The 22868-nt window shown below is 43.2% G+C and overlaps 2 protein-coding genes across 4 annotated transcripts; one reads left to right on the top strand and one right to left on the bottom strand.

Annotated features, from left to right (window-relative positions):
- Positions 1–588: 588 nt before the first annotated feature.
- On the bottom strand, positions 589–7682 carry LOC120544215 (signal transducer and activator of transcription C-like). The gene is made up of 7 exons (XM_039777832.1): positions 7653–7682; positions 7315–7344; positions 7017–7046; positions 6779–6928; positions 5754–5933; positions 5160–5320; positions 589–2274 (listed from the first exon to the last, which is right to left on the bottom strand). Exons 1-7 carry the CDS (start codon positions 7680–7682, stop codon positions 2175–2177), a joined length of 681 nt encoding a protein of 226 aa, XP_039633766.1. The 3' UTR covers positions 589–2174.
- A 6532-nt stretch (positions 7683–14214) lies between these two features.
- LOC120544162 lies at positions 14215–21438 on the top strand. Of its 3 annotated transcripts, none has more exons than XM_039777765.1 (5): positions 14215–14294; positions 18834–19133; positions 20529–20645; positions 20719–20794; positions 20932–21438. In XM_039777765.1, the coding sequence occupies exons 1-5, from the start codon at positions 14234–14236 to the stop codon at positions 20990–20992; spliced, it is 615 nt and encodes a 204-aa protein (XP_039633699.1). In that variant the 5' UTR covers positions 14215–14233; the 3' UTR covers positions 20993–21438. The 3 variants fall into 3 exon arrangements, with proteins under 3 accessions (XP_039633699.1, XP_039633696.1, XP_039633698.1); XM_039777762.1 differs by having other exon boundaries at positions 20719–20799; XM_039777764.1 differs by having other exon boundaries at positions 14222–14294; positions 18846–19133; positions 20719–20799.
- Positions 21439–22868: the final 1430 nt, after the last annotated feature.

Below are 22868 nucleotides of genomic sequence, written 5' to 3'. Positions count from 1 at the left end.
AGAAAGAATTTGCGTAATTGCCGCTAGAGTAAATGCGTATATGCATAGTGTATATCATATTTAATAATAAGTATAATATTACTGGTGAAATGGTATTGAACCTATAATCTATTTCATTTAGGTGCAATACTGCAAAAAGTACTACGTCTACTAATCCCATTCTGAGGTTGCAGCACCATCATTAACAGAAATATAATTCATAACCTTTTTTTTTTTCATTTTACATTCACCTGCAATAATAGCCAACTGTGTATCTCCTTTTTAATGGCTCTTACTGGTCTGTGTCCAGGGAACATCACAAAAACATTTAAAACACATTTCAGAGCGAGTCCCTCCCGCTTTACTAATATGCTCTACATCCCCAATGTTGGTGACATTAGTCACGATGGGTGACGTTAGTGATATGAAGTTACATAGCCTAGGCCGCATAACAGACTGGGAAGAAAAACGATACCACTCAAATAGGAAGTTATCTGAAAATTAAAATATCGGGGCTTCAATATCATCTCACGACCTATAAATCCCTGCGAAGTAAAGCAGCTTCTTCATCAACGGGATCGTCAACACAAGGAAATGCCATGTTTTTAGAAAAAAAGTTTTATTGTCTGCCTAACATAGTTCATAAAGCAACCCTGTTATTTTATTCATGCCGATAAACTGGTCTAAAATGCACCTGATACAGACTGAATGAATGACTGAATGAGGAAATGAAAGAGTGCTGTACTCAATAATGTCGGAACATATTTACAGTAAAAATAACCAACTGTAAATAATGTTCAATATATTGCATTCCAAAATTGAACAACAGATACTATGTAATAAAATGCATCTACTATGCTCTCCTGTTGCACATTTTTCAGACATGGACACTTAGACGGACTGTTTCCTGTACATAATGGTATGATCAAGTTGAATTTTAATACACATCATGTTTATAATATCCAGTGCGTAACCTTCGGTAGTTTCTAGGCCTATAGAGAAAGGTCATCATCAGATCAACATGCAAGGACAGAGAGACAAACAGAGACAAAAAAAAGAGAGAGAAGTGGGGTTTGTTTGTTCAATTTGCACATGAAAAAAATCTGAATGGAAACGCTGGAAATTTGAAAAAAAAACTTGAAATATCGCTAGAAAGTTTTTACGGTGGGAGTAGGTGGAAAAGTCAACAATGATAATCGAAATATGCAACCTTTTGCAGTGGAAACAGTTTTACGGATTACAGACGTACGCATACAGGAAATACATCATAATTTATTACAATTAGTAAACAGCTAGCACAGCAACACTCCCATTAATTGTCATGGTTAGTCATTGTTTATATCTGGCTGAAAGATGTACTCAGCCATACTAACAAACAATTACAGTATGTCATCTTGTTTGTTTTCAGTACGCAAAAGGAAAAACACGAAGACCATAGACCAAAGCAGAGGATAATGCTGTGCTGAGACATTTAAAGTCTCACATTATTAAAGGCCATTTGGCTAGCCTGACAAGCCAGACCCACATCAAGATGTTGGGTCTTGGAACTCAAGATTGGCTGGGCTCAATCCGAGGGGGCGGGATAAACGGTTGTCTTTCAAATTCCCTCTGCACATAATAGGATAGCGCTACAACCAGGCAGAGCAACAAAGAAGGTAGCGAAGCTAGTTGATATGTTGTGTTATGTTGGCAGTCTTTATAAATAGTTTTTAGAGATGCACCGATAGACCGGCGGCGACCAGATTTGGCCGGTTTTCCCGTGCTCGGCCATGACTGGCGACCAGCAGGTCAGTCTGACATATGCCGATTTCATGCTGGTCAATGCTACAATTAACGGACAACAGAAGTTATACGAGTTACAGTTCTCATGGACGCACGCACACATGGATGCCACAGCACGGTCTCTTTTTCCTTTCTCTCAACTTTTCCGCTGTGTGTAGCGCGTACCCGCTCGAGGTGTGAAGCGCGTGTCGGCGAATTCTCTTTTATGTGAGTTTTGAAATGCCGCGCTATTTTGAAATGAAAATCCTTGCAAATGAAGCAGAAATTTTGTCCTGCTCTTACAACACTGGTTGAAGGTACTGTGTTGGTGCAAGATTGTCCAGTGTCAACGGTGTCATCTGTGACATTACAGGTCATAGAGGTATCCATTAGTGATTCTCCAGCAACCTGGAATGTTGAGTTCGCCAAGCTGTTTATTTGTTCCTCATCTTCTGTTTCACTTTCTGAGCCTGGAACGTATTCTGGATCATATACATCATCAAATGTCTCCTCTTCACTGAAGTCACTTTCATTCTGATTAAAATACAAGGAAAAGAAAACATAAGGTATACATAAGCCTGCAATAAGCACTACATGACAATAAACCAGCAAGTGGACCTCATATGCTTCTCATTGTGCTTTTATAAACATACCTGCAAACTCAGAAGGCCTGAAAAAGGTGACACATCCCCCCGACAAGGAAAAAAGGGAGAACACAACATTTTCCCGGTGCTAACACAATACTTTTTTATATGTTAGTTGAATAATAAAAAAGCACCCCAAAACGACAGTCGGCTCAAAATTAAATGAATTATTAAAAATGTAATAACTTCTTTCACCAGTAAATTACTGTTAAAGGACAAAAACAAGCACTGAATGGGAAAAGGGTATTTTACAACTACTTTGAATGCAGCACAAGGCTGGCGAGGCGAATTTCAAGTTAACGCAACATCTGTGTTGTTTTTCCAGACAATGGCACGGCAGCTATAGCTAGACTGTTCAGACCTTGTATACTGTCTATGGTTCAGACACACTTTAACAACGTTTAGTTATCAGTATTTTAACCGTGTTTACTCCATTGACATATATAAAATATATATAGCAATATACTCCAGCTGCTAGCTAACGCTAGGCTAACGTTACCTGCTGTTGAGTGTAGTGTTACTGTAATTAGCGTCCCGTGCGTCGGTGTTTCAGTACCCTGTAAAGTCCGTTTTCGGAGCATCAGAGAGAAGGGGAGGCATTTAAGTGGCATCTAAATGAGGCACCAAAATCCGAGTTGCTATTCGGTCCGGTGGATAACGGCCGTTAAGGCATCGGTGCCGTATTAGCACCAGGTCTTGGGCCCCTCCCCCCCCAAAAAAAATTAAAACTCTTCGGATCTACACTATTCACGTGGATGACATATTCCCATTCAAAACGGCGATTTTCGCCGAAAAGCGACAAGTTTGCAGGTATGTATAAACCACTACTGAATGCATACACACAAACACAAACTAGGACTGTTCAATGTGGCCTAAAAATATTTGAAAAAAAATCTATTTAGATTATTTTTATTATTTTAACAACAAAAGACAAAGAAATTATTTTACGTAAGTTGCTCAAAGCGGTCAAAATATTGAGTGTGGAAGTGGCAGCAGTCTAGGGACCACGAATCTTGTAGAAATGCCCTTGTATGGACTATAGCAGCGATTGTAACTGCTGAGCACATGGCTAATTAATTATGCTCATACTCTGCTGGCTCATTTTTTTCTGTTTGTCCGCTGGCTTTTATTTTGAAATGTTGTTTCCAGACAGGAAGACACTGTTATGAGGTTGCAGTAACATATTGTAACCAAGGGAGTAAGCTTCGCTTCAGAACGCGAGCCATCATGGCGCCATTTTGTTGCTAACTGGCCATCACCTCCTGTTAGCATTCCGCTGACCGCCATTTTTTTTTACGTCACTTGACTGAGAATAACTTTACATCTGAAGCGTTTAAAGACTCTATTTGTCCGTTGTTTATTTCTAAAGAAACACCACAATGTATAAAAGGCTCCATTACCTTGTAGCTCACGTTATGGCTCCGTAGCAGACGCTTTTATAACAATAGGCTAACGATTGGGTCATAACCACGAGACTTACTGTCACACAGTAGAAGAATTACCGTATAGTACAGGAGAAGCTCACAGGCAGTTTGGACTTCCATTATCTGTTTAGGTTTAATTACTAATGTTAACTAGCATGTTAGTTAGCAGTAATTAGCCTGTGTCTATGTTATCTCCTTACATATACCTACGCTCTCCGTCTCTGTAAGATTGGGAATGATTGAGATTTCTCTCGGCACAGCTACCAGAAGACTTCACACTTTCAGACAGGTTGCTCACGTCACATTTACATTGTCTCTCTCAGTTGGAGGCTGCTCAGTAAAGCTGGCCATCACCGGGAAAGTGCTTCTAATAGCCTTCACTGGTCTCCGTCCAGAGCAACGGGCTCTGTTGGTCCATTATATATATGTCAATGATTGTAACATGTCAGAGAGTGTCAAACTCCACACCTCTCCTCTCCTGTTATTTTAGGTAACATAGATAGATAGTTGTGGTTGTAAACATACTACAACTATGAGTAGGAGGGGGGAGACGTTAGCGGAGCAGATGGAGCCGTGTTGTCCACCTCGGTACAGCGGTACATGAGTAAAAGTACGACGACGTTCAATTTAATAACAATGAATTGAAGTCAAGTGTAAACAAGCCGGTATGTATGTTAGCAGGGGTTAGTCGCTGAAGTAATTAAGCGGTTGCTCAAGTAGTTGAAGAGAAAATCTAGCAATTTCATTTAATCAACATCATCATAACTAAGAAAAATTGAATTACGATGTATAATCAATTTTTCGAGCAGCCGTAACACAAACACGCAAGTCTTTGTTCCAAAGTATTGCTTCTCACTACTGTCCTCATATATTAAACAATGGCCTCAAACACTAGGAGTAGGCATACACATAGGACCATACCAAATCATAAGTCACAGTGTTTCCTTTAGGACTTTTTTAGCAGTGGGGGAGGTCCGAAAATCACCAGTTAACTTAATTTTAATTGCAAGGCGCCAAGCTTAAATGAACTGACAACATAAGTTATACGACTTATAGTTCTCAAGGACGTACACACACAATCTCAACTGGCTTATCCTCTGGACAGCGTCTCTTTTTACCTTTCTCTATTTTTCTGCCGAGTAACCGTGCTATTCTCCGACAAGCACTCTAACAATGCAGCCCTATTTCTGATACCGTGGGGGGCAGAAATGTTGCCGTGGGGGGCCACCACGGTCAAATCACCATAGAGGAAACACGGAGTCATATACAGAAGCAGAAAGTGAGCATAATTTCAGGTCATGTTAAAGCATTTCCTGTGTTTGAAGCTGCACCAACAGATGTACTGACAAACCTCTTCAGGGAGCACTGTGGAGGAGAGGACTGGTGATTGACCTGTAGATGGAGAGACGACTGGTGATTGACTTGTAGATGGAGAGACGACTGGTGTTTGACTTGTAGATGGAGAGACGACTGGTGTTTGACTTGTAGATGGAGAGACGACTGGTGATTGACCTGTAGATGGAGAGACGACTGGTGATTGACCTGTAGATGGAGAGACGACTGGAATGTGACTTGTGATGGAGAGACACTGGTGTTTGACTTGTAGATGGAGAGACGCACTGGTGATTGACCTGTAGATGAGAGACGACTGGTGATTGACCTGTAGATGGAGAGACGCACTGGTGTTTGACTTGTAGATGGAGAGACGACTGGTGATTGACCTGTAGATGGAGAGACGACTGGGTGATTGACTCTTGTAGATGGAGACGCAACTGGTGTTTGACTTGTAGATGGAGAGACGACTGGTGTTTGACTTGTAGATGGAGAGACGACTGGTGTTTGACTTGATGATAATGAACTTGGTTTTGACTTGTAGATGGAGAGACACTGTACCTAGTATGGAGAACTCTATTGACCCTAGATGGAGAGACGACTGGTGTTTGACTTGTAGATGGAGAGACGACTGGTGTTTGACTTGTAGATGGAGAGACGACTGGTGATTGACCTGTAGATGGAGAGACGACTGGTGATTGACCTGTAGATGGAGAGACGACTGGTGATTGACTTGTAGATGGAGAGACGACTGGTGATTGACTTGTAGATGGAGAGACGACTGGTGATTGACCTGTAGATGGAGAGACGACTGGTGATTGACCTGTAGATGGAGAGACGACTGGTGATTGACCTGTAGATGGAGAGACGACTGGTGATTGACCTGTAGATGGAGAGACGACTGGTGATTGACTTGTAGATGGAGAGAACTGTGATTGACTTGTAGATGGAGAGACTGGTGATTGACTTGTAGATGGGAGACGACTGGTGATTGACCTGTAGATGGAGAGACGACTGGTGATTGACTTTAGATGAAGACCATGGTGATTGACTTTAAGGAGAACTAATTGGTTTGACCTGTAGATGGAGAGACGCCTGGTGATTGACCTGTAGATGGAGAGACGACTGAGGCCTGGTGTTTGACTTGTAGATGGAGACGACTGGTTTGACTTGTAGATGGAGAGACGACTGGTGTTTGACTTGTAGATGGAGAGACGACTGGTGTTTGACTTGTAGATGGAGAGACGACTGGTGATTGACTTGTAGATGGAGAGACGACTGGTGTTTGACTTGTAGATGGAGAGACGACTGGTGTTTGACTTGTAGATGGAGAGACGACTGGTGATTGACCTGTAGATGGAGAGACGACTGGTGTTTGACTTGTAGATGGAGAGACGGCTAGTGATTGACTTGTAGATGGAGAGACGACTGGTGTTTGACTTGTAGATGGAGAGACGACAGGTTTGACTTGTAGATGGAGAGACGACTGGTGTTTGACTTGTAGATGGAGAGACGACTGGTGTTTGACTTGTAGATGGAGACTGGTGTTTGACTTGTAGATGGAGAGACGACTGGTGTTTGACTTGTAGATGGAGACTGGTGTTTGACTTGTAGATGGAGAGACGACTGGTGTTTGACTTGTAGATGGAGAGACGACTGGTGATTGACTTGTAGATGGAGAGACGACTGGAATGTGACTTGTAGATGGAGAGACGACTGGTGTTTGACTTGTAGATGGAGAGACGACTGGAATGTGACTTGTAGATGGAGAGACGACTGGTGATTGACCTGTAGATGGAGAGACGACTGGTGTTTGACTTGTAGATGGAGACCGATGGTGTTTGACTTGTAGATGGAGAGACACGAGTGGATTGACCTGTAGATGGAGAGACGACTGGTGATTGACCTGTAGATGGAGAGACGACTGGAATGGTGACTTGTAGATGGAGAGACGACTGGTTTGACTTGTAGATGGAGAGACACTGGTGATTGACCTGTAGATGGAGAGACGACTGGTGATTGACCTGTAGATGGAGAAACGACTGGTGTTTGACTTGTAGATGGAGAGACGACTGGTGTTTGACCTGTAGATGGAGAGACGACTGGTGTTTGACTTGTAGATGGAGAGACGACTGGTGATTGACCTGTAGATGGAGAGACGACTGGTGTTTGACTTGTAGATGGAGAGACGACTGGTGATTGACCTGTAGATGGAGAGACGACGGGAGCGGGTCTGTGTCCCCATTATTCCCCCTCAGGGCCCTCTCCTGCCTCGGAGTAGGTACTCAGATCGGCCCTGAAAAGCTCCCAGGTGGGGCTTAAGGTTTACTCGCTGATAGGGTGAAAACAGAGCAGGATGTGACGTTATCAGAAAGCGCCAAATCAAGCAGCATTTTTAAAACCTAGCAGAAGAGGAGCATAAGCCTAGTACACAGTTAAAAACAACAAAATATTTTCAACAAGTGGGCCAACGACAAAGTCGCACTACAAAAAACTGTCACATTACGATTACGCGGACATCGAAACTCTCGCCCCTTACCATGCGGTAAGGGGAGGGGGACAGGAACTTAAAAAGAACTTCCCCCCTCTTGACTGGCGTGTCTCCACTGCAGAGTGGGGCCGAGAGGGGTCCATCCGCGGCGTCATGAGTTCCGAAGAGACATCATCGTAGTGCCACTATTCGGCCCCATAGTGGAAACACGGGTCATGTGTGGTTTGGCTTTTGATCAAGAATAAAATCCTGCAATTCAGCTTACTCACCAATATTCCATTCCTTTATGTTTGAAGATGCAAGTGTACTTATTCCATGCTGCAGTTTTCTCAGTCTTCTTCAAAACTCCTCTGTACTCCAAAATGAATGAGCCTTTACAATTTGGCTCCAATGCAAACACACCTCTTCCTATCAATAAATAAATAAATAAATAACAGTTAATGGAAACAAGCGTAATAAAAAAAGTGAAATTATTAGATGAAAAATTTAAATTATGATAAAATCATGAGGAAAGGAGGTGAAATTCATAAGATCTGCTAACTCACTCAAATATCATCTCAACATACGTACACAACGCCGCCGACTTGAGCTGCTAAGACGCTCTGGCCGCCCTGTCGAGGACGCTTGTCAAAACGTCCGGGGGAAGCTGTTTGACGCTTTGGCCGCTCTGACGTGGCAGCGTTCTTCAATCATGTTCAACACACAATTGAAGACAAAGCACAAGCAGCTACTGCACGGCCAGTACACTGACACTAGAAACCTTTTATAAATTACATATATAAGGACAGAATTTGTATTGTTTGTTGGACGCAGCGGTTTCTGTTAGCAGTTAGCTTGCTCGTTAGCCTCTGAACCACAGCAGAATGCAGGCAGAGCGAGCAGCCGCCAGCTGTTGATCCGTGCAGGACTTCACCGTGAGAGGACTGTTTAGAGACCATGTGACGGCAGGTAACGTTAACTGGTCCCTAAACGCAAACAACGTCATATCATGAATGATAGGGGGAACCCAGCAACGGCGATTATGAGATTTTCCTCCATTTTCATGGAACTAATGTCTTGGTAGGAATAAAAGTTTACATCGTATGTTTCTCCGGAATCAGCCAGCGAGAAAGACGTCTATATTCCGATTGGTTGCTGGCGTTTGCCACTGCTTGCCGCTGAACCGCGTCATAGCTTATTACCATAAAGTTTACCAAAGTTCAACTTTCTGATTGACGCTCTGGATGCTCAAAACGCGACGCCGACAGATTTGACGCTCCTTGCAGCTGAGAGAAGCTTCCATTGAAAATGAATGACTTCCAGTATCTTTACTGTACAGATTCACAATATTGATGAGAAAAGGCAAAACTAGATGAAAATATTGTGAAATTTGATCCTAAAACTGCTTTGTCATAAGCCAATATTTAAAATCAAGCAGAACTGTGATGTGACATACTCTATTTTACTGTATGACCTTGTATGTTTCACTCTGTCCTCATAAACCATTACTGGGCCACACACAAACACACACGTCTTTATACTAAAGTATTAGTTCACACTGACTCACTGTTGTCCTCATATGCCAAACACTGGTCTCGAATACCAGGATCATGCACACACAAAAACACACACACGCTATACTGAATCTTAGTCATATACAGAAGCAGTATTTAGCATTGTTTCATTTTAAAGCACTTCCTGTGTTTGAATCTACACTGACACAGTGTACTGACAAACCTCTTTGAGCAAGGCTGTGGCAGACACGGCTGCTGTGGTCAAAACCTGACCACGATTGACCAAAAACTACTAAAACTGACCTAAAAATGACCTAAAACTGACCTAAAACTGACCTAAAAATGACCTAAAAATGAAATAAAACTGAAAAAAGGAAATGAATAAGATCCAAGCTTATTGTGATTTGGGACCCTTTACGAATTTGCTCCAATGCCAACACACCTCTTCCTATCCATAAATAAATGAATAAATAAATAACAGTTAATGAAAACAAGCGTAATAAAAAAGTGAAATAGATGAAAAATTGAAATTATGATAAAAAAATTACAATCATGAGGAAAGGTAAATTCATAAGATCTGCTGACTCACTCAAATATCATCTCAACATTACTGTACAGATTCACAATATTTACTGTTTTTCCTTGATGAGAAAAGGCATAACTAGATGAAAACATTGTGAAATTTGATCCTATAAGCCAATATTTAAAATCAAGCAGAACTGTGATGTGACATACTCTATTTTACTGTATGACCTTGTATGTTTCACTCTGTCCTCATAAACCATTACTGGGCCACACACAAACACACACGTCTTTATACTAAAGTATTAGTTCACACTGTCTCACTGTTGTCCTCATATGCCAAACACTGGTCTCGAATACCAGGATCATGCACACACACAAAACACACACACTATACTGAATCTTAGTCATACAGTCATGTGAAAAACTTAGGACACCCATGCTAAAGTTGACTAAAAAAAAAAATCATCTTTTGCAAATTGATCTTAATGCCTTAATTAAAAAAAATGAGGAAAAATCCAATCTTTAAGGACACCAATTTTCTTTGTGAATGAATAATGTATCGTAAATAAATAAATGTTTTTCCTTAAAATACAGGGGGCATAAGTCAGATGTTTATTTTTAAAGGCCAGTTATTTCATGGATCCAGGATACTATGCATCCTGATAAAGTTCCCTTGGCCTTTGGAATTAAAATAGCCCCCCCACATCATCACATACCCTTCACCATACCCCCACATTATCACATACCCCTTCACCATACCCCCCACATCATCACATACCCTTCACCATACCCCCCAATCATCACATACCCTTCACCATACCCCCCACATCACACATACCCCTTTCACCATACCCCCACATCATCACATACCCTTCACCATACCCCCCCATCATCACATACCCTTCACCATACCCCCACATCATCACATACCCTTCACCATACCCCCACATCATCACATACCCTTCACCATACCCCCCACATCATCACATACCCCTTCACCATACCCCCACATCATCACATACCCTTCACCATACCCCACATCATCACATACCCCTTCACCATACCCCCACATCATCACATACCCTTCACCATACCCCCACATCATCACCCCCCCATACCACAACCCTTCACCATACCCCCACATCATCACATACCCTTCACACCCCCATAACCCCACATCATCACATACCCTTCAACCATACCCCCCACATCATCACATACCCTTCACCATACCCCCACATCATCACATCCCTTCACCATACCCCACCACATACACATCATCACCCCCCCCCCCCCCCCCCCCCCCCCCCCCCCCCCCCCCCCCCCCCCTACCCCCCCCCCCCCCCCCCCCCCCCCCCCCCCTCCCCCCCCCCCCCCCCCCCCCTTTTATACTATAATTTAATATACACAAATAAAAAAAAATTAAAAAAAAATATAAATAAATAAAAAAAAAAAAAAAAAAATAATAATAAATACTAAAAATAAAAAAAATAATAAAAATATACTAAAATAAATAAAAATTAAATTTTATATTTAATTATTCCTCAAAAAAATACCCAACTACCAACACTCACATATAAATATAATACATAATATTGTGTATTCATGAGGTATAACTTGTTCTCTTGCAGCCTGTGGTGGCGCTGTCGGACACACACGTCTTGGTCTCACAAACCCATCCTGCCTTGTGAGACCAATATGTATCCATGTCAGAAAGGCAGGGGTGGGCCATAGCAGAAGAACAACTATATTAACTGATAACACTAGAACCTATGTTACCACACATACATGCATAATGACATGTACAATTAATATTCAATAATTATAACGTTATAAAGTTTTATGTTTATGAGACCATCAAAATATGTTCCTTAACCCGATTGGTCTTGTAATGCTGGTGAGTAAACCTGAAAATTGGTTTCGTAAACCATGTATGCCTACTCACACACTGAGATAACACACACACACAGACACACACACACACACACACTGAGATAACACACACACACACACACACACACACACACACACTGAGATAACACACACACACACACACACACACACACACTGAGATAACACACACACACACACACACACACACACACACACACTGAGATAACACACACACACACACACACACACACACACACACTGAGATAACACACACACACACACACACACAGACAGACAGAAACCACTTCTTTTCTCGTTTCCTTCCTGGTCTAGTTTGAGACGATGTCTTTTATAATTCATCTCTGTTCTCATCTCTCACATTATATCTTGTTTTTCTCTGTAGATGAATCAGGTGATGACTGTCTCTGTTCTCTCAGACAGGTAGGATCAAACTCTCTCTCCCTTCATACACTACTATGTTTAATATATATATATATATATATATATATATATATATATATATATATATATATATATATATATATATATATATATATATATACTTAATATACTGTTCTGGGTCAGGAAGTCTTCACGGTTAACACAAGGACCATTACTGTGGTACCAGTCACAGTCCTGGATTTAAAGTAGAAGGACTTTCAGTAAATGTACTCAAAGTATAACAAGTAAATGTAACATTGCAGGATTATTATTGGTGCGTTTATGTGAATTAACTGCAGCTGTCTGATACATGTACTGCAGTAAAAGTACTAGAATTACCTCTGAAATGTAGAGAACTAGAAGTATGAAGTCTAAAGTTACTTCATCTCAAGTTTACTACTCAAGTAAAGTATAAGTCTGTATGAAGTATACCTGAGTAAATGTACTTAGTTTCTAACGCTGGGATCAAGTTACTTAGTTTGTTTAGTTTCTCACACACACACACATACACACACAGACACAGACACACACACACACACACACACAGACACAGACACACACACACACACACACACAGACACACACACACACACACACACAGTCACACATAACACACACACACACACACACACACACACACACACACACACACACATCACACACAGACACAACACACACACACACACATAGTCACACACAGACACACACACACACACACATAGTCACACACACACACACACACACACACATAGTCACACACACACACACACACAGACACACACACACAGTCACACACAGTCACACATACAGACACACATACACACACACACACACACACACACACACAGACACACACACACACACACACACAGATACACATCACACACACACATAGTACACACAGACACACACACACACACACACACACACAGTCACTAATACACACACACACACACACACAGTCATCACACACACACACACAGTCACACACACACACACACACACACACACACACACAGTTACACACAGACACACACACACACACACACACAGTCACACACAGACACACACACACACACACACAGTCACACACACACACACACACACACACACACACATACCACAGTCACACACACACACACACACACACACACACACACACAGTCACACAGTCACACACACAGACACACATACACACACACACAGTCACACACACACACACACACACACACAGTCACACACAGACACACACAGACACACACACAAGTCACACACAGTCACACAGTCACACACACACACACACACACACACACACACACAGACACACACACACACACACACAGTCACACACACACACACACAGACACACACACACACACACACACACACACACACACACACACACACAGTCACACACACACACACACAGACACACACAGACACACACAGACACACATACACACACACACACAGTCACACACACACACACAGTCACACACACACACACACACACACACAGTCACACACACACACACACACACAGTCACACACAGACACACACAGACACACACACAGTCACACACACACACACACACAGACACACACACACACACACACAGTCACACACAACACACACCACACACACCACACACAGACACACACACACACACATCACACACACATCATCACATCACACACACACTACACACATCTCACAAAATCATCACACACACAACACAATAAGACACAAGTTTCACACACAATATCAATAATAAAATAATAATAACACATCATCACATCACATCAATAATACACATCATCAATAACACACATCATCACACATCATCAATAATTCAACTTCATCTTGACTAAAATATAGCATCACATTTATCTAAAGTTTGTTTTTAGAAAGCTGTCTCCATCCAGAACATCTGATATAGAAACAGATAAATACTCTCTTCTAGTCCACATAAACACATCCCATGTATTTAACTACACATGTTGAGGTACTTGTACTTTACTTGAGTCTTTTCTTCTCATACTACTTTCTACTTGTACTCCACTACTAATATAATATAACTATGTCCCAGTCCTTTAGAAAGTGAAAGGGAGATTTAGAGCTCCAGACTTTCATATCAAACACACTCACCACTGAAAGTGTCTGTTTCCTCTTCACAGGGAGTGACAGCAAAGGGCCGGGGCCAACTGAGGGGGCGGGGCCAATAGAGGGGCGGGCTTCAGACAGCAGCCATGTTGGTTCTGCTCTGGTTATTGATCCTGATGATGATGATGATGATGATGAAGATTGACGGTTAGTCGGTTTGATCACAGTTTCCATTTAGTTTCTTTTTGTTGATTTGAATTGAGCCATAAATTAAATTACTTACAGACAGACAGACAGACAGACAGGCATGCGCACACACACACACACACACACACACACACACACACACAAACCTGTAGCTTCAGAGAGACACCTGTAGTTGGTTTGCTTTGGTCTGAATCAGTTGGTCAGGTAGTAAACTTTGAGCGATTTTTCCTCGGTCAGTTCGGTTTCACACCTGGAAAAAACCAAGCGTACCAAAATGCGTCATTACAAAACAGGCAAGAACGTGCACTCCTCTTATTGGTCGGATGTGTTTGGGGGCGGGAGCAAGAAAGTAAATACAGGAAGAAGGTCCTGTGTTCTGGACTAGTGCATAGTTCTTGCATCTCCGTGGTCAAAACTACGGTGGCCGGGAAGTGCAATGCAACATTACAAAGAATGAAACACTTTTACAAAGCTTGAGACAAATTTACATTTTGGAAAACAAATTTACATTTTGGAAAACAAATTTACATTTTAGAAAACAAATTTACATTTTGGAAAACAAATTTACATTTTAGAAAACAAATTTACATTTTGGAAAACAAATTTACATTTTAGAAAACAAATTTACATTTTGGAAAACAAAATAACATTTTGGAAAACAAATTTACATTTTAGAAAACAAATTAACAAGATGCAAAACACTTTTACCAGTCCCGAAACAAATTTACAAATGACAGATTCTTCACGGAAAGGGAATGTACCACATACCGGAAGTGATGAGGTTTTGTATACATGTCGCCTTGACTACGGCAGTTATGGATCGAATGCGTCAATAGAGCCGCCATCTTGGAACAGGGAGGCACTCCCTTATATACTGTCTATGGGCCGTCTTTTAATGCATCAGCGGCTACTGTAGGCAAAGGTCTAACGGAAATAAAATCACTATAAATCGTCAAAATCTCATGCGATGTTGTAGTTTTTAAACCAAAAGACAAAAAGACTAATTAATGTGTTAATACAAAGAATATTTATTATAATCAGTTCACAGATATGAGTACAAACGGAAACTTCACCCTTCTGAACTAAGAGGTTCTGCTTCAAAGTGAAGTTTAAACAGACTGAAATGTTCAGGCTCACTCCCCACTAATGATTCATTTATTTCTGCATGTAGTTATTCATTTAACGAGACTTAAAGTCATGTTTCGTCATCCACAGTCCGAGTCCCGCCAGACTCCCTTTAGGAAACCTGTGATTTAAACTTCAGCAGACTATGACAGTCCGCTCCGCTCAGTCCTGGATCTGATTCTCCCGGGCGTCCCTTCCCTCCAGCGGGCCCAGCAATACAGCCTGGGTCTCCAGCTGCGTGGTGTCGGTTTTGGCTCCCAGGAATGGGCAGTGAGCTCCAGGTCCTGCAGCTGCAGACGGACTCAGCTGCCCCTCCGCTGTAGCTTCGATCCGGCCGCGCTGTTGATACGTTCCCGTTTTTCCAATGTTTCCGCCAGGTCCGCGTCATATAAAAACTCCAAACACCGACCACACGTAAAAGTCACCATAAACTTCATTCACGCCTATATACTCAACAATACAAATTGACTGCGCTCACCAGCAACACCGGCAACACCTCATCACTTCCGGGTATGTGGTACATTCCCTTTCCGTGAAGAATCTGTCATTTGTAAATTTGTTTCGGACTCTTGTAAAAGTGTTTTGCATCTTGTTAATTTGTTTTCTAAAATGTAAATTTGTTTTCTAAAATGTTATTTTGTTTTCCAAAATGTAAATTTGTTTTCTAAAATGTAAATTTGTTTTCTAAAATGTAAATTTGTTTTCTAAAATGTAATTTTGTTTTCCGAAATGTAAATTTGTTTTCTAAAATGTAAATTTGTTTTCTAAAATGTAAATTTGTTTTCTAAAATGTAATTTTGTTTTCCGAAATGTAAATTTGTTTTCTAAAATGTTATTTTGTTTTCCAAAATGTAAATTTGTTTTCTAAAATGTTATTTTGTTTTCCAAAATGTTAATTTGTTTTCTAAAATGTAAATTTGTTTTCCAAAATGTAAATTTGTCTTGAGCTTTGTAAAAGTGTTTCATTCTTTGTAATGTTGCATTGCACTTCCCGGCCACCGTACAAAACAGCTCATTTCATTAAGATAATCAGACATTGTTACGCGAGAGACATTGCTATGTCTGCTCTGGTCACAGAGACTTCTCTCTGCTCTGATCACAGAGACTTCTCTCTGCTCTGGTCACAGAGACTTCTCTCTCTGCTCTGATCACAGAGACTTCTCTCTGCTCTGATCACAGAGACTTCTCTCTGCTCTGATCACAGAGACTTCTCTCTCTGCTCTGATCACAGAGACTTCTCTCTCTGCTCTGGTCACAGAGACTTCTCTCTGCTCTGCCGGAGTCTGTCTCCAGTTTTAGCGGCAGCTGGTTTGACCACGGAGATACGAGTGACGGACGGCGAGCTTGACCGCAGTCTATTTCTGTGATAGAAACACTGCAAGCTGCTACAGTTTACTGCTCTGCTGTATCACAGACTGCTGAACACACCCGACTACAGGAGACACTAGCTCAGACTGCTGAACACACCTGACTACAGGAGACACTAGCTCAGACTGCTGGACACACCTGACTACAGGAGACACTAGCTCAGACTGGAGGACACACCTGACTACAGGAGACACTAGCTCAGACTGCTGAACACACCTGACTACAGGAGACACTAGTTCAGACTGGAGGACACACCTGACTACAGGAGACACTAGCTCAGACTGGAGGACACACCTGACTACAGGAGAGACTAGCTCAGACTGGAGGACACACCTGACTACAGGAGACACTAGCTCAGACTGGAGGACACACCTGACTACAGGAGAGACTAGCTCAGACTGGAGGACACACCTGACTACAGGAGACACTAGCTCAGACTGGAGGACACACCTGACTACAGGAGAGACTAGCTCAGACTGGAGGACACACCTGACTACAGGAGACATCAGCTCAGACTGGAGGACACACCTGACTACAGGAGACACTAGCTCAGACTGGAGGACACACCTGACTACAGGAGACACTAGCTCAGACTGCTGAACACACCTGACTACAGGAGACACTAGCTCAGACTGCTGAACACACCTGACTACAGGAGACACTAGCTCAGACTGGAGGACACACCTGACTACAGGAGACACTAGCTCAGACTGGAGGACACACCTGACTACAGGAGACACTAGCTCAGACTGGAGGACACACCTGACTACAGGAGACACTAGCTCAGACTGGAGGACACACCTGACTACAGGAGACACTAGCTCAGACTGCTGAACACACCTGACTACAGGAGACACTAGCTCAGACTGGAGGACACACCTGACTACAGGAGACACTAGCTCAGACTGGAGGACACACCTGACTACAGGAGACACTAGCTCAGACTGGAGGACACACCTGACTACAGGAGACATCAGCTCAGACTGGAGGACACACCTGACTACAGGAGACACTAGCTCAGACTGGAGGACACACCTGACTACAGGAGACACTAGCTCAGACTGGAGGACACACCTGACTACAGGAGACACTAGCTCAGACTGGAGGACACACCTGACTACAGGAGACACTAGCTCAGACTGGAGGACACACCTGACTACAGGAGACATCAGCTCAGACTGCTGAACACACCTGACTACAGGAGACATCAGCTCAGACTGGAGGACACACCTGACTACAGGAGACATCAGCTCAGACTGGAGGACACACCTGACTACAGGAGACATCAGCTCAGACTGCTGAACACACCTGACTACAGGAGACATCAGCTCAGACTGGAGGACACACCTGACTACAGGAGACATCAGCTCAGACTGGAGGACACACCTGACTACAGGAGACACTAGTTCAGACTGGAGGACACACCTGACTACAGGAGACATCAGCTCAGACTGCTGAACACACCTGACTACAGGAGACACTAGTTCAGACTGGAGGACACACCTGACTACAGGAGACACCAGCTCAGACTGGAGGAGTATGTGTAGTTGTGGTTCTAGTACGGATCACGTTCTCACCCCAAACGAACCGCTCCGTAGTTGGACTGAAAGCGTACCGAGACCACCTCTTCAAGCAGGTCTCGGTACGCTTGTTTGGTCTGCTTTTGGTGTGCACCTGAGTGCGAATGTTGCGTTCTCACCTGCCCTGATGAACCGCACGAGTGGGACAAACCAACTCTAGTGCGATTCAACCAAACTAAACCAGGCAGGTGTGAAAGCGCCCTAGGACCCTTTGGTCTGACGAGTCTTTGTTATGAAGTATCTTCACAGTCTGAGACTCTCTTCACTCAATAATTCATTAATTAAAACTAACAAACATCATGTGTGTGATTCATGGCTCAATTCAAACAGGATCAGAACATTATCTGTCTCTCCTCGCTCACTACCACATTTTACTGAAATAAAGCGTGTGGTGTGTCTGTCTGTGTGTCTGTGTCTGTGTGTGTGTGTGTGTGTGTGTGTGTGTGTCTCTGACCTTTGACCCCAGCTGTCTCTGCAGAGACGGTCAGGGCTCTGAGTGGGGAGGGGGTCCTGCTGTCCTCCCAGCTGCGGGGGGGATTGGGGGGGGGTCAGGACGTCCGGTGGACCCACCCCCGCCTGCTGCTGTCCCTGAAGAACAACGTGACGGCGTGCCACCACGGCCGCTGCTCGCTGCAGAGAGACGGCTCGCTGAGGTTCAGCCGCGTCACGCCAGCAGACGCAGGAAACTACAGTCTGGAGGTGTTCGCCGCAGACGGGACCAGACTGCTGCACAGGCACTTCCTGCTCACAGTGGGGGGGTCTGCAGGTAGGCAGACAACAGGGTGTCTGTAGGGAGGCGGTCAGTTTCCCTCCTTTCTCTTGTCTCCTTCCTATTGCATTAACTGCATGGACTGCTTTAAAGGGATACGCCACCATTTGTTGACATAGGGCTTATCACAGTCTCCCCAAGCTGGAGATAGGTGAAAAAATGTACTGTGTGTACTGGTGGCAAACACTAATTCGAAATCTCGACTTTCAATCTCGAGAGCTTGACTTTCAAACTGATCGAAGTGATCCAGTCCAGATGTCAGCGGTAGGCGGAGATTTCCGGCCGGGGGCAGCGTGTCCTCCCCCGGGGAGGAACACAGCCTCGCGTGGCTGCACCGGTCCCAGCTAATCCAGATGGCAGCGGGAGGCGGAGATTTCCGTGCCTGGGGCTCCAGCTGCGTGGTGTTGGTTTTGGCTCCCAGGAAGCAGGCAGTGAGCTCCAGATCCTGCAGCCGCAAACGGACTCTGCTGCCCCGCACCGCAATAGCTCCTCTCCGTCCGCCTGCCACCGGCAAAGGCAGTGGGACTTTCCGCCGAAATCGACGTACAGGTCGTCCTGGACTACGTGGAAGATCCTCCCGATCACCACTGTGTCTTTGTCCGGTCCCATCTGGATCAGCAGGGACCGGCGCAGCAGAGAGGCTAAGCTGCCGGCGGCAGCGTCTCTTCCCCCGGGCAGAAACACAGCTGCCCCCCGGGGCAGCACAGTCCGTTTGCGGCTGCAGGATCTGGAGCTCACTGCCTGCTTCCTGGGAGCCAAAACCGACACCACGCAGCTGGAGCCCCAGGCCGTACCGCTGGGACGAAACATGACCGGGGGACCGCCGCAGCAGCGAGGCAAAGCTGTGTTCATGCCCGGGGGAGGACACGCTGCCCCCGGCCGGAAATCTCCGCCTCCCGCTGACATCTGGACTGGATCACTTTGATCAGTTTGAAAGTCGAGATCTCGAGTTTGAAAGTCAAGATCTCGAGTTTAGGGTTTGTCCCCAGTACGTGTTTATTTTTTATTATTTGTTTTCCTCTATGTCACCTCCGGGGCTCCGTACTACTGCCAGGGGAGAGCGTGATAAGTAAGGCCTGTGTCAACAAACAGTGGTGTATCCCTTTAATGCCATGGCCATTATCTGTGCTTGTTTGTTTGTGGGCCACTTCTTTGTATGTTTTTACCTTTTTTTGCAGGGAGACAGACAACAAGCTAAATGAATGATAGACAGTGGGAGACAGCATGGACACTTTGTGATAAATATTGGAGCAATAACACGTTTAGGGAAGTGTCTTTAAGATATTACACAAACGTTACCAAGTTAATTTTTTTTTACACTGCATATGTTGGTTTGTCTGTGTGTGTGTGTGTGTGTGTGTGTGTGTGTGTGTGTGTGTGTGTGTGTGTTAGATAATATCAGCAGCAGTGTGTTGGTGCCGGTGTTGATCTGCTGCTTCCTCTTCCTGCTGTTCTTCATCATCTTCTTCATCCTCAGAAGGAGGCGGAGCCAGAGCACAAGGAGCACAGGTACGACAGCCAATCAGAGCCCTGAGATCAGACAGCCAATCAGATCTGATACTAAGTTTATAATGTGTTTCAGGTCGGCTGGAGGAAAATGTTTACGTAGAGATGAAGAGTCACCATGACAACAAGACGAAAGATGAGGAGAAGTCTCAGTATGGTAACACACACACACACACACACACACACACACACACACACACACACACACACACACACACACACACACACACACACACACACACACACACACACACACACACAAGATGCTAACTTGTTCCACTCTCCACAGTTCCCTGTCATCCTGTTGTTTCCATGGAAACCCCAATCACAGAGCCAAGGTCTGTGGATGAAGACATCTACGTGTGACGACCAATCAGAACCCTCCACTCCCCTTCAGTCTGGTGTCCTCTCTCAGTTATTAACATGAAAATAAACTTTAGGATGTTTCAGTTCTTCTTGTTTATTAATAACCTGAGTCAGAACTCAAAGTAGACGTTTGCCTTCATGTGTGAAAAGTTTGGTCCAGACTTTTGAATGACGTCATACTTTCACAGCCGCAGACGGCGCCAAACAGCCAGGATGACCCGGAGCAGGAAGTGACACGGGCCACATGTTTCTGTCCCAACTTGACCAAACATACTGAACATTTTTCAGATAAACTACAAACTCAGCAGACTCACGCTACGCTCCACACCACCGGCACAACACAACGCAAAATATACACAAACTAAAAGGTAATAATAAAAACAGATCAAGACATGCGATTACAGGATGTAAATAAAGCATCATTTCAGTAGTTTATCTGTTAGTTTCCTTCTGTATTCAGCTATTATTATGATGATGATGATGATGATGATGATGATGATAGGGGAGGGAGGATGTAAATCTGATATGATGAAGTGATGCCCTCTGCTGGTTCGAGCAGGAAACTGTCTTGCTGGCACAATTATATTTTTATATTTTTATACTTCAGACTCCGATGCTCTTTGAGCCACACACTTTATTTCGCCGTTTGTTTAAATATCACTACACATGTCCATCATAACATTAACAGGAACCTGTGGTTAACTGTCTTTTCAGAGTTAAACTCCGAACACACACACACACACACACACACACACACACACACACACACACACACACACACACACACACACACACACACACACACACACACACACACACACAGCGCGGCAGTTACAGGAGAGATATACCATAGATAGACTGTATATTATTAGTCTATGAGATATACCCGTCTCTTTTCAGGAGACTTGTTTAAATTATGCCATATGCTATAGCCTACATTATATTTTGTATTTAGTTCATATTTTTGGTGTATTTGTTTTCTGATTCATTAGAAGTTGAGTTTCAGTCTGTATGATAAATGAACAGTTGTAGCCTACATAAAGTGGTAATATGCTATGACATGTTATGTAGACTAAAGGGGAGACACCAACCTTTATAATTTGAATTTCTAATTTCCATCTCCCAGGGCATATACAGTGCACTACAGTAATATTGAAATGATAATTCCACATAACACTAATAGGAACACATAGGACACACCAGTGCATATTTATTTAATTTAAACTGACTTAAACTTATACGCTAATAATAGTAGGGATCACGTTCCACTCTTTTGAATAAGTAAGGGGTGTTTGAGCTAAACCTTAAACAATAAAATTAAAGCTCAATTAGTTTTATTTTTCAATATTATTGCAATAGTTGTAGCATTATGAGGTTTTCTTGTCCGGAGATTGTTTTAATACAAAGTGGTTATATAGTTGTGGTTTTTATTTCTAGCTGGTATTTTGGAGCCTTGCAGGCAGCCTCTGTGCTGGGAGTGTTGAGCAATAACAGGAAGAAGACATCGTCTCAAACTGTTAACAGCGTTTTCTGTGCTTGTGAACTTGAGTCCCTACATTGCATTAGTGGGCCAGTTGTTCAAAGGTAATCTGATCGGATTTTGGTTATCGGATTGGATCAAATCTTGAAAATGGGTTGTTCAAAAGGGAAAGAAGGATTCTGAAATCTGATTAGATTACAGAATCCAATCCTAGTTTTAATCTGGGTCAAACCTTCAGTTTGTGTTGTTCAAAACTTGTCAGTAGGATTTGGATAACTTTGATCCAAAAAAACAGGATTATCCTGATCCCAACAGGGGGTAGGATTTCAAGATGTATTCCAGGAAGAAAATGTAGTAAAACTTTAAAATTGGTCAAATAA

This window comes from Perca fluviatilis, chromosome 16 (assembly GCF_010015445.1).
Source record: "Perca fluviatilis chromosome 16, GENO_Pfluv_1.0, whole genome shotgun sequence".
Lineage (NCBI taxonomy): Eukaryota > Metazoa > Chordata > Actinopteri > Perciformes > Percidae > Perca > Perca fluviatilis.
The sequence above is the reverse complement of the archived record's forward strand: the minus strand, read 5'-3'. Positions and strand labels throughout refer to the sequence as shown.

Excerpts from the sequence above, each read along its gene's own strand:
- LOC120544215 (XM_039777832.1), bottom strand. The coding sequence starts at position 7,682 with ATGGTAAGGGGCGAGAGTTTCGATGTCCGC. Across the intron at positions 7,345-7,652 it reads GCGAGAGTTTCGATGTCCGC|GTCAATCACCAGTCGTCTCT; the intron begins GTAATCGTAATG and ends CTCCATCTACAG. Across the intron at positions 2,275-5,159 it reads CCACAGTGCTCCCTGAAGAG|AATGAAAGTGACTTCAGTGA; the intron begins GTTTGTCAGTAC and ends TATTTTAATCAG.
- LOC120544162 (XM_039777762.1), top strand. The coding sequence starts at position 14,234 with ATGTTGGTTCTGCTCTGGTTATTGATCCTGATGATGATGATGATGATG. Across the intron at positions 19,134-20,528 it reads CACAGTGGGGGGGTCTGCAG|ATAATATCAGCAGCAGTGTG; the intron begins GTAGGCAGACAA and ends TGTGTGTGTTAG. Across the intron at positions 20,800-20,931 it reads TGAGGAGAAGTCTCAGTATG|TTCCCTGTCATCCTGTTGTT; the intron begins GTAACACACACA and ends CACTCTCCACAG.